The sequence below is a fragment of the Dromiciops gliroides genome, chromosome 2 (genome assembly GCF_019393635.1).
Source record: "Dromiciops gliroides isolate mDroGli1 chromosome 2, mDroGli1.pri, whole genome shotgun sequence".
NCBI classification, from domain to species: domain Eukaryota; kingdom Metazoa; phylum Chordata; class Mammalia; order Microbiotheria; family Microbiotheriidae; genus Dromiciops; species Dromiciops gliroides.
This window is the reverse complement of record NC_057862.1, coordinates 109,273,368-109,285,848: the sequence shown is the minus strand read 5'-3', so window position 1 is coordinate 109,285,848 and position 12,481 is coordinate 109,273,368. Positions and strand designations below refer to the sequence as shown.

Sequence of the window (12,481 nt, the reverse complement as noted above, 5' to 3'; positions counted from 1 at the left end):
TCTAAGGTCTCATCCAGTTCTAGATCTATGATCCTGTGAGAGGTGGAGATGAAGTGGGGTTGCATCCAAGACATTCAAGATAACTGACGTGAAGGCAAAGGCAGGGGGTGAAATAGAGAATAATGAATATTTATTTCATTTTGGCCAGAATGTAAAGGGTAGGAAAAGAATAACATGAAATGATGCTGGAAAGGTAGAGTGGAACCAGTTCATGGAAGACTTTAAATGCCAAGGGATTTATAATTGATACTAAAGGTTATATGAAGCCACTGAAGATTTTTCTAAAGATTATATAATGAGTTCAGGGAAGGTGGAAATCCAACAAACTGCGCTTAACCCAACACCCATCAAACCTACTGAGGACTCGGCTGAACTTAAAGGCAGTGAGTGCCCTTAGAGGACATCAAGAACTATCTAGAGGGGGCAGCTAGGTGGTGCAGTGGATAAAGCACTGGCCCTGGATTCAGGAGTACCTGAGTTCAAAATCTGGCCTCAGACACTTGACACTTACTAGCTGTGTGACCCTGGGCAAGTCACTTAACCCCCATAGCCCTACAAAAAAAAAAAAGAACTATCTAGAATCTACAGAGAGCCAGGAACGCCCTTAGAGGATTTCAAAGATGTTCTAAAATCTAGAGAGAGCCAAGAACACCCTTAGAGGACATAAAAGACTATCTAGAATCTACAGAGAGCCAGGAACACCCTCAGAGAAGATCAAGAACTATCTAGAACCTACAGAGAGTCAGGAATACTCTTAGAGGACATCAAGGACCAGCTAAAATCTAGAGAGAGCCAGGAACACCATTAGAGGACATCAAGAACTATCTAGAATCTATAGAGAACCCACCCATAGAAAGACTGCTTCAGGGGCAGCTAGGTGGCACAGTGGATAGAGCACTGGCCCTGGAGTCAGGAGTACCTGAGTTCAAATCCGGCCTCAGACACTGGGCAAGTGACCCTGGGCAAGTCACTTAACTCCAATTGCCTCACTAAAAAAAAAAAAAAAAAAGGCTGCTTCATGTGTATAGAAAACTGCCTAGAAAGAATGAGTCTTCCATGATTTGGAGAGGCAGGGGACCTAGCCTTAGGAACCTTCTGAGTTTCTTAATTCATAGATTATAAGATTTCAAGCTGGAAGATACCTTTACTGAGTCTCTAACTCAACTGTCTTGTTTTAAAAGTGATAAAACAGAGGCCCAGAGAGAACAAGTAACTTCCCCAAGAACACACAGGTAAAAGGGAGCAGAGCTAGATTTTGGTGCTCTTCACATAAGTTCAAGCAGCCTTTGTGCAACTGTTTGTGACAACATACAGAAAGCAGCTCCTTTAAGACCTGACCTGGTCCCCTGGTCCCTGGACTCAGCCCCCTCCCACCCTTCCCCTTATACATCAGTGTGCTGGGAGAAGCCTCGGTGGCTGAGGCTGCCTCCCCCTTCCCCTGGTGGAGGCTGCAGGGCCTGTGTGACGTCCAGGGGGGGCTTGCTCCTGTACCATGTGGTCAGCAGCTGGTTCACCTGCTTCTGGTTGGCGATGCCACGCAGGAGATCTTTCTTCCCCTCCTCACTCTCCTGGCCTTCAGCCTCTGGCCTACCCTCCCAGGGCCTGACTCCTTCTTGCCGCATGGCGGCTAGCCCTCGTGCCTTCATCTCGCTTCGCATGCTGTCAAAGAAGTGCAGGACGCACTTGTGGGCAAAGTCCCGGGCATGCTCACAGCACGTCTCATCAAATAGCTTCTGCTCCAGGTCCACGTAGTTACTCCAGTAGCGCCGCTGAACTAGGAGGGTCTGGTCAAAGCAAGGCTGCAGGGAACGGGCCAGGAAGGCCATCACGATGAGCGTCAGTGTGATGCTCCAGCCAATGGCCTGGGACGGAGGGAGGAGAAAGTGACCTACAAATGCCTGCCCAGCCCACCAAGACAGAGAGCATTTGGTCCTACCATTCTAGCATCTAGTATGTGCTCCTCCTTCCCCCTCGACCTGGCACATTCTACCACTGGCTTTTCCACTTACTAGCTCTGTGACTTTGGGCACATCAGTTCAGTTGCCTGAGTCTCCTTTTCCTCATCTGCAAAATGGGTATATCACTACCATCCTTGCCAATGTCTCAGAGCTATTGTGGGGAACCAATGAAAAGCATGAATACCCAGGTAATGACTTTGTAAATAGAATCAGGGTTGGAAGGACTTAGAGATCATTTAGTTCAGCCTTCCCTCATTTTACAAAGGAGGGGACTAAACACTAGAAAAGAGAAGTGACTTGCCCAAGGTCACACAGTGAGTCTTTCCTAGGACCCAGATTTATTGACTCCTAATTCCCATTCTATTACACCATTTGGCACTTAGCCTACATGGTCTTGTCTGGCTAATTCCCTTATCATGTGTGCGTCCTATTCTTCTCTTCAGTGATGCTCCTGTGAGCTCCTTAAGGGCAGGGAGGGCAGCATGGCTAGAGCACTGGCCCTGGAGCCAGGAAGACCCGAGTTCAAAGCCTGCTTAAGACATTTCCTAGCTGTGTGCCCTTGGGCAAGTCACCTTACTGCCCTGGGTCTCAGTTTCCTAATATGTGAAATGAGAATTTTGTACTTGGTGACTTCTAAGATCCCTTTTGGCTTGGAGCCCTCTCTTAGGTACAGTGACTAGAGTCAGGAAGACTGGGTTTGAATCCTGTGTCAGACTCTTACTATCTGCGTAACCCTGGGCAAGTAATTTAACTTCTTGGCCTCAGTTTCCTTATCTATAAAATGGTATAATAATAGCCCCTACCTCAAAGGGTTATGATGAGAATCAAGTGAGAAAATGTGTGTAAAGCACTACATAAACACTAGCCAGCTATTATCCCAGTTACCCTGTTTCATTCACCTCTATCTCCTGGGTAAATTGGTCCACAGTAGGCACTTGATTTGGCTAAAAAGATATATCACATTGTGTGTGATTTAGAGTTGTAATGGTGGAGCCGTCTTCTACCCCCACCCCCACCCCCACCCCCCACCCCGTTGTTCCTTGTTCTGAGAAGGGGATGACCTCCTGGTCTTAGCCCGGTGTGGGAGCTGCCTTCCTTTTTAACACCTAATTATCTTTTTATTGTTCAGTCATTTCAGTCATGTCTGATTCTTTGTGACCCTATTTGGGGTTTTCTTGGCAGAGATACTGGAGTGGTTTGCCATTTCCTTCTCTAGCTCATTTTACAGATGGGGAAACTGAGACAAACAGGGTTCAATGACTTGCCCTGAGTCACATGGCTAGTAAATATCTGAGGCCAGAATTGAACTCAAGAAAATGAGTCTTCCTGACTCCAGGCCCGGCACTCTATTCACTATATCACCTAGCTGCCCCAACATCTAATTATAAGGCCCATTGACTACACTGAAGATGCTTCTGATCCATGCCTACTAAGATGGACATTTTGGGTTTGTCTCCACCAGAAAGGATAGGTTTGTATTGAACCGTTTAAAGTATTTGGCCATGTTCCCACTTGTGGCCGGAATTTTCATGGACCCTGGCTAGGAGCAGGGCGACTACCCGAGGCCAGAGAAGATAAAGCCACCTGACTCTTGGAGGGCTTGAGTCTGTGCCCTTGGTGCACTGATCTCCTGCAATAAAATGCTAAGCAGAGGGACTTGACCTGAGGTGAGTGAGGGTGAAAGGGCCAGAGCACCTCTGGGTTACCTGTGATAGACAGCGCAGGTAGCGCGACACAGCCTTCCGGGCGGGGTTGTCTCTCACTAACTCATCTTCTTTGCAGGGCACCTTGGTGAGGAAGAGCTGCACATCACCAGCTGTCATATTGGCGAAGTCTGCAAACTTCTCAGGATCCACTGAACCGCTAAAGGCACAGATGAAACACTTCCCATCCAGGAGGGCGAGGAGGATCCAGACCACGGGGGCGGCAAGAGCACGCTGCAGGACAGAAGAACACAAGTACCTGTGGAATGGAGGAAGGAAGAGAGGAGAAAGACGGTCAAGGTCCCGAGTAACCCAGGGGATAGCTGAGGCAGCCTGGGAGATTTAGCACTTAGAGAGATCTTAGAGGCCATGAAATCTAGTCCCTTCTTTTTACACATGAGGAAACTGAGTACAGAGAGGTTAAGTGACTTGTGCAGGGTCACACAGTCAATAAGTGTTAGAGGTAGAATTTGCACCTAGGCCTTCCTGACTTCAAACTGTATATCGTGGGCTATAGGAAGACAGAAGGAAACACTTCACACTCTCCATCCCTCATCCTAGATTCCCAACACCCAATAAAGAAAGTGCAATGGCAGACCAGGGAACAATGAGGGAGATTGTTGAAATCCTCTTCCCCTAATTCCTGACTAACCAGGGGGCAGCTAGGTGGCACTGTGAATAGAGTTCTGGGCCTGGAGTCAGTCAAAAGGACAAGAGTTAAAATGTGGCCTCAGACACTTACTAGCTGTGTGACCCTGGGCAAGTCACTTAATCCTTTTTGTCTCACTTTCCTTATCTATAAAATGAGCTGGAAAAGGAAATGGCAAACCCCCTCCACTATCTCTGCCAAGAAAAGCCCAAATGGGGTCACTAAGAGTGGGATGTTACTGAAACAATTGACTAACCTAACCTGGATTCCAGTGATGAGTGGGACAAAGGAGACAGCGTGCTTATGTTCCTTGGAATTCTTGGTCTCTATATTGGCTACTATTTCCTACTTTCAAGAACACAAGACCCTCTTTTTTTCTAGGTTCCCTTTTTAAGGCTTTTCCAGCCTCCACCTCTGGAACCTCTGACCCACCTTCCCAATTGCTGCCCCAGACTCCTCTCTTTGTATGGCATCAAATATTCCATTCTATGCCAAATTGACCCCCAAGACAGCAAGAGCAGTAAGAGTTAGTAAGCATTTCTTAAGGTTTACTAGGTTCCAGAACACTTTGGAAGGTGTAGAAAGGGGGCAGCTAGGTGGCACAGTGGATAAAGCACTAGCCCTGGAGTCAGGAGGACCTGAGTTCAAATCCAGCCTCAGACACTTGACAGTTACTGTGTGATCCTGGGCAAGTCACTTAACCCCAATTGCCTCACCCCCCCCCCCAAAAAAAAAGAATGTGTAGAAAGGCAAAACCAGCCTCTCCCCTCAGTTTGCATTCTGATGAAGGAAACAACATGCAAATAATTATGTACACAGGAGATCTGTGCAGAGAAGAGGAATCTCAGAGGGAAGATAGAAATGACTGGAGGGATCAGCAAAGACCTCCTGCCAAAGGCGGACTTTGAGCGGAGTGTTGAAGGAAGCTGAATCACTTCCACACCAAGGTGAGGTCTCAGTGACAACAGAATAAGGACAACTCACATTTATATCATCATTGTAATCCTAACTCACATGCATAGACCACTACACAGATTAGAAATGACTTTCCTTACTACAAGCTGGTGAGATAGGGTGTGTAAGGATGACCTCTGTTTTATAGTTGAGCAAAAAAAAAAAAAGGGGGGGTATGAAATGATTTGCCCCAGGTCCCACATAAGGGGTAATTCAAGAACCAAACCTCACTGATGATCAGACATATAATGGGAGCCCTTCGAAATTTCTATCATTTGATTTCTTTCTTTTCTTTTCTTTTGAGGGGCAATGAGGGTTAAGTGACTTGCCCAGGGTCACACAGCTAGTAAGTGTCAAGTGTCTGAAGCCGGATTTGAACTCAGATACTCCTGAATCCAGGGCCGGTGCTTTATCCACTGCGCCACATAGCTGCCCCTATCATTTGATTTCAAAAGCCCTCCCTTGTGTACCCAACATTCATGTAGCCAATATAGAATACAGATGTGCAATATAATATCCCTCAGCTTCAGAACATGGACAACACAGCATATGTATTGGTGCCTGTGACAACAGTCTGTTACATGTTACACACAAATAACACGTAGGTTACAGAGTATTCCTCCTGCTCATAGTCTACAGAGTTTACTGAACAGAAATGAGGAGTATAATACAGGCAGTGCATCAAACATGCACGGTCACAAAAATAACAAACACAGATACAAAGAAACATGGAAAGATTCATACAAAGGATGACTTGACAAAATGATGCCACACGAAGAAAGAAGCAGCATACAAACCCATACTGTATAAAACAGCAACACAATCTAAGTGCCCAGAAAGATGTTATGGCCAAAGAGATTGGGAAGGGCCACATTGTTTTCTTATATATATATAATAAACAGACATATTTTTATATATAAAATCCTTTAAGCAAATTCCAAATAATTTGGAGTTCATGCTTTTCTTCCTTATGTTTATCTGGTTGCTTTTTTTGTTGAAATTCTTATTGTTTGTGATGAAAACAGAAATAATTCATGCATGGTATATATAGCACACACAATATGCTTTATAGTAATGAATAATATAACAGTTTTAAATAATTTATTCCAATCAACCCATGAACATTTATTAAGCCTATACCATGTGTTAGGTGCTGTGATAGGTCCTAAGGGTAGATAAGAAGACTTTTTTTTTCCAATCCCTGACTTCAAGGAGCTTTCATTTTATCTATGAAATTCTCTCTAGCCCCACAGCACTTGTAACCATTCTAAAACTTTTCCCATTGTTTTCCCCACTGTATATAGTATGTATGGGTAGTGCAAAATAGCACATGTAAGATGACCGGGAAGGGGTAAGGGAGGAGAGAAAGGGAAGGAAGGGAGGAACCAAGAGGGAGGAGAGAAAGTAGGAGGGAATGATAACTGGAAGAAAAGAGGGGAAGAGAGAAGAAGGGAAGAGGAGGAAGGGAGGGAATCTGGAGGACAGAAAAGGAGGCTGTGAAGAGAAGAAGAGGGGGAGAGACAGAGAGAGAGAAAGGGAGGGAGGATGGGATGGAAGGAAGGACAGTAGGGAAGAAGGAAGGGGGAAGAAAAGTGACCTACTTGACGATGCCTGGGTCCTTTTTCCTTCTTCCCGTGGGTCTCCTCCACTCCTCGATCAATACTACTGACTGCCTGTTGGCAATGAGCCCACAGAGGAAAAGGGCCAAGGGCGGTGTGAACAGGAGGCCCAGGCCGTAGAGGGCATTGTACCGGGGCAGGCAGGGGCAGTTGAAGTCGAAGGAGGAGTAGATCTTCACAGTGGCCACTGCCAGGATAAGGCAGATCCCGTTCATTACGGACTCTGAGCTGGACTGGAAGTACTGGAAGATCATACGGAATTTATCCATGGTTCCAAGTGCCGCTTAGGGGGCAGGAACCTCAGAGAACGAAGAGGGGTCGCTCTGGACCCTTAGGGCCTGACTTCCCTTAGACTCTACCCAGACCAGTAGGTCTTCGGTCCTGAGGCTCCAGGGCCAAGCTCCCAGGTAAGTGTCTGTCTTGAGCTAGGGTTTCAGCCTGTAGCGGATCCCTCCCCAAGTCCTTCCCACCCACCCCCTCACCCCCTTTTCCAAAGCATTCTTGGCACTGCTCTTTCCCTTCTCTTCTGGTCTGCACTTGGCTCCAAGTGTTTTCTTGGCCTGAGACTGCAGTAAAGAAGCTTTTCTTCTCTACTCTCAGCACCAGGAGATAAAAGAATGACCTAATAGGGCTCACTGTCTCTCAGGAGCTAGGCCTATTCAAATAGCCTGGTTCCTGTCCCTGTCCCCTCCCTGGGGCCTAGGGAGGGGTGGGGGAGGTGGAAGAAAGAGGGAGGGCTGGGTTTCTTTGAAGAATCAGTGTAGGTAGCACTCAGTCTGATACTACTACCATATGCCAAGATTAACTCCAAATAGATATGTGATTTAGACCGAAAATGTGATATCATAAGCAAATTAGAGGAGCAAAGAAGAAATTACTTTGCTAATCTGTTGATAGAGTTCATGACCAAACAAGAGACAGAGATAATCATGGGAGATAAAATGGACACTTTTGATTTCATAAAACTAAAAAGGCTTTACACAAAACCAATGTAGCTAAAATTATAAGGGAAACAGATAACTGGGGAAAACCAAAACCAAACCTTTGTAGCAACTTTCTCTGATAAAGGTCTTATTTCTTTTCTTTTCTTTTTTTTTTTCAGAGCAATGAGGGTTAAGTGACTTGCCCAGGGTCACACAGCTAGTAAGTGTCAAATGTCTGAGGTCAAATTTGAACTCAGGTCCTCCAGAATGCAGGGCTGGTGCTTTATCCACTGCACCATCTAGCTGCCCCCGCCCCCCCCCCCCCCCCCCCCCCCCCCCCCCCCCGCTTTTTCATCACCTTTGCCAATCCAGAGGGTGGGAGTTAGAAGTTTGTAGTGATTTTCTTTTTTTTCCCCTTTTTTGCAGGGCAATGGGGGTTAAAAAAAAAAAAGAGCCCTCATCTAGTCCAACCCTCTTGTTTTATAAAGAAAGTGAGGGCCAGAGATGCAGAGATGTGATGTGCCCTGCCCTAGTTATAGATCCTGGAGTTCAGCCTGAGTCCCCCAGCTTACAGGCTAAGAAATTTTTTTTTCCAGGGCAATGAGGGTTAAGTGACTTGCCCAGGATCACACAGCTAGTAAGTGTCAAGTGTCTGAGGCTGGATTTGAACTCAGGTCCTCCTGAAACCAGGGCTGGTGCTTTATCCACTGCGCCACCTAGCTGGCCCTTAAGAAACTTTCTATCTGGCATAAAAATATTCAGTAGTTTCAGGTGTCTGCTGTGGTTTAAGAGGATTTCCTTACAACTGCTCCATCTCCTGGCCTTTGATAAAAAGGGTTAGACATTCCCATAAGGTACCATCCTATCCCCATGTGTGAAACAGACCTGGAAAAGTTTGAATTAAGTTCAGTTCAGCAAATATGTATTAAGTGCCCCCTATTCACAAGGCCTCATGCTGGGCAAAATCCACTGACGTAGTTAGCACCCCAAAGCCAAAGCATACTTTTCTCTTAAGAAACTGATTTCCTGTTCCAGGTTCCCCTTGAGTGACTGCAGCTCATAATAGGAGAGAAATATACAACTTTAAGAAGATAATCATATTATCTATTTGCCTATTTATTGATTTTTAAAAATTAAATTTATTTTATTATGAACTAAAGAAATAAAACAAGCATTTCTATAACAAAGTGGGATAGAAAAACAGAGGACTGCCCTTAGATTGCAAATCCACTATGTATGACTTGCTGTTTCTTTCAATTATGCCACCCAGTTATCATTCAACTTCTTTTCTCCCCCTTTCCTTCCCCACTCCAAACTTCAAGATGGCTACTATTAGACATAAATCTTTATGTGTGTGCATGCATGTACACACATATCTATGCATGCACATGCATGTGTGCACACACATATAATACACACTACACACATACAATACAAATGTGTATCAAGTCCACCATTCGACATATACACATGTATATACATACACATATATGTAAAGGCTACCATGGACACAGATACACACATATAATACATATACATATGTGTATGTGTATATAAAGGCCACCATTTGACATATACACATATGTAAAACCATACTATGCATACTTCTGTTTTTCAGTTCTTTCTCTGAAGGTGCACAGCATCTTCCTTCATAGGTCCTTTGTAGCTAATTTGAGTATTTATAATACTCAGAATAACTTAGTCATTGATAGTTCTTCTTCTTCTTCTTCTTCTTCTTCTTCTTCCTCCTCTTCTTCTTCTTCTTCTTCTTTTTTTTTTTTGCAGGGCAATGGGGGTTAAGTGACTTGCCCAGGGTCACACAGCTAGTAAGTGTCAAGTGGCTGAGGCCAGATTTGAACTCAGGTCCTCCTGAATCCAGGGCCATTGCTTTATCCACTGTGCCACCTAGCTTCCCTATAGTTATTCTTCTAACAATATATTTATTGATTTCTAAACACTGGGGTTCTCTATCATACCCAGGCTGGAAGTGCAGGGTCCCAATCCCACTACTGGTCTACATGGGAGCTTTGACCTGCTGTTTCCAACTTGGCCTGGTTTGCCCCTCCCTAGGCAACGTGGGGGCCCTCCTGTTCTAGGAGGACTAACCTCATTGATGCGGAACTTAGTGCAGATGGCTAGTCTTAGGGTCAGCCTCCCCAGTAGGGTACCATGCCAGGCTGACAATAATATTATTTAAGAGAATACTCTTGTAGAGGGTTGATCCTGCTCAACTTCATGATTTTACAGGGAGGTAAATCTGGGCTGTTGTGGGAAGAGCGGTTGGCTAGACTGTTATAGACAGGAACCATCCCTTTGTGCTGGCGTGATGGTCCTTTTGTTGTGGTTGTTATTGGTGTTAGTTTTGGGAGAAATCCAGAGAGACCTTAGCACAGATCAGAGAACCAGAGACTGAAAATAGTCATTAGTACCCTAGTGATTAACCATCCTTTCATCCTTAGTCATAGAGATGGAAGTAGCAATGCCTCTGAGGCCAAGAGAGGGCAGCAGAGGGCAGCGGTGGAACATGTGGACATAGCCTTATGGTCCCAAGGAAGAGAAACCAATTGGTTGGAGTTCAGGGACCGAAGATGAAGTGGCTTGGCTGTGATGTTCTCTTGGGGAAAAGAGACTGGGCTCGTGGCCTCAGAGTTGGAGAAGCTGCAAGGGATTGAGTCACAATATGGAGAAGCAAAAAATATGGATGGGAGCCCCCTGCTACCATCTTGAGTTGTCTGAACAGTGTAAAAGTCCAGTGCTTAGCAGAGTGTCTGGCACACGGTGGGTAAGTAAATAAAATGTTGAATGAATGACTGAATAGTGCAAGTATAGTGGGAATGGAAGTCGACCTCTTTAGCAATCATTCCTTTAGTATCATAAGGCTAGAGACCTTTATGGGGGCCCTGAGGTAAAAAAGGGACTCACTACAATGTTGTGAAGTTGCCTCTTTAACAACTCCAAGTCTGTTTCACTTCTAAAGGGAGTCCACAGGGTGGTGCTATAAGTATGGAGGTTTGTGTAGGTCCATGTGGGATGGTGCTCCCTAGAGAGGAAGGAGAACTGTCTTAATTGGGTTAGTTGTGAATCCTTGCTAATTTCTGCAACTTCTTTATTTTACAGAAGAGGAAATTGAGGCCCAGAGAGGTGGAGTAATGTGCCCAGGGCCATACAGGTAAAAAGTAGTACAACAAGGATTTGAACCCAGGCCCTCCAATTCCAAAGCCATTGCTTTTCCCACCATTCCTATCATTTCCAGCTCTAAATCCTGTGGTTCTAGAACTCTTTGGTTTTATTTTTGTATCTAGGACAATGCCTTGCACATAGTACTATAGATACATTTGTTGAATGTTTGTTGGATTAAATTATTTCACTTTTTCAAGGATATGTGGTTTCAGTGGCTACACCCTCCATTGAAGCAACTTTCCCTTAATTGCTAATGTCCCCTTCTCCTGATTCCTGACCATCTTATATTTAATTTACTAGCTTTTTTTTTTTTTGTGAGGCAATGAGGGTTAAGTGACTTGTCTAGGGTCACACAGCTAATATCAAGTGTCTGAGGCTGGATTTGAACTCAGGTCCTCCTGAATCCAGGCTAGTGCTTTATCCACTGCACTACCTAGCTGCCCCATCTTATATTTAATTTTCCGTTTTCTGCATATACTTATATATGTACATGTTTTTTCCCCAGGATAAAATATAAGCTCCCTGAGGACAGGGAGTATTTCATTTTTGTCTTTATCTCCTGAGTCTAACACTTTACCTGACACATAATAGATGCTTAATAAGTCCTTGTTCATTTATTATAACCTTTCCACATCCTAGAAGATGGTTTTTATGAGTTATTATGACACAAAATGTCCTTTACCTGCTGGCTAACCTTTTGGTGATTTTATTAAATTAAATTGAATAATCCACATCCCCTCTCAATCTTTTAGCTTTTTTTGGGGGGGGCAATGAAGGTTAAATTACTTGCCCAGGGTCACACAGCTAGTAAGTGTCAAGTGTCTGAGGTCGGATTTGAACTCAGGTCCTCCTGAATCCAGGGCCAGTGCTCTAAACACTACACCACCTAGCTGCCCCTTATAGCTTTATTATTATTATTTTTTTTTTTTAGTGAGGCAATTGGGGTTAAGTGACTTGCCCAGGGTCACACAGCTAGTAAGTGTTAAGTGTCTGAGGCCAGATTTGAACTCAGGTATTCCTGACTCCAGGGCCAGTGCTCTATCCACTGCGCCACCTAGCTGCCCCAGCTTTATTTTTAACATTGGTTCCTACCTTTCACTATTCTCAATAGCTTTACTAGTGATAGCAGGATATGTGGGGTGGTCAAAGAGGACTAATAAAATGGGAGAATGAGCTCCAAGGTTCTGCTTAGAAAGCCGAATGAAGTTGATTTGAATGGGCTCCCAAAGCAACAAGATGCCCTAGACTGCCTTGCCCCCATACAGATGCACTCTCTCCTCTCATGCTCTGGATCTACTTATGCCACCCTGGGCAACTGCCTTTCCTTTATGGACACTATCACTCAGAATCACACCTATCAGATATCCTATCTGCCAGATCTTTGTCATCCTTGTAGTAGTAGTAGTAGGCTTCCGCCAGTCGCGGACGACCATGGATCATCGCCTTGAAGAGCCCCAGGCCACAGTGTGGCTGTGCAGTCCAATACGGGAGCCGC

General features: G+C 44.9%; 1 protein-coding gene across 1 annotated transcript; it reads right to left on the bottom strand.

Annotated features, from left to right (window-relative positions):
- Positions 1–1,382: 1,382 nt before the first annotated feature.
- Positions 1,383–7,152, bottom strand: CALHM3 (calcium homeostasis modulator 3). The gene is made up of 3 exons (XM_043980415.1): positions 6,866–7,152; positions 3,665–3,920; positions 1,383–1,862 (listed from the first exon to the last, which is right to left on the bottom strand). The coding sequence occupies exons 1-3, from the start codon at positions 7,150–7,152 to the stop codon at positions 1,383–1,385; spliced, it is 1,023 nt and encodes a 340-aa protein (XP_043836350.1).
- Between the last annotated feature and the right edge of the window lie 5,329 nt (positions 7,153–12,481).

What these genes read in the sequence shown, in the direction of transcription:
- CALHM3 (XM_043980415.1), bottom strand. Translation starts at nt 7,152, where the DNA reads ATGGATAAATTCCGTATGATCTTCCAGTACTTCCAGTCCAGCTCAGAG. An exon ending in AAGGACCCAGGCATCGTCAA is followed by an intron (nt 3,921 to 6,865) that starts GTAGGTCACTTT and finishes TCCATTCCACAG; the next exon opens with GTACTTGTGTTCTTCTGTCC. An exon ending in ACCTGCGCTGTCTATCACAG is followed by an intron (nt 1,863 to 3,664) that starts GTAACCCAGAGG and finishes CCTCCGTCCCAG; the next exon opens with GCCATTGGCTGGAGCATCAC.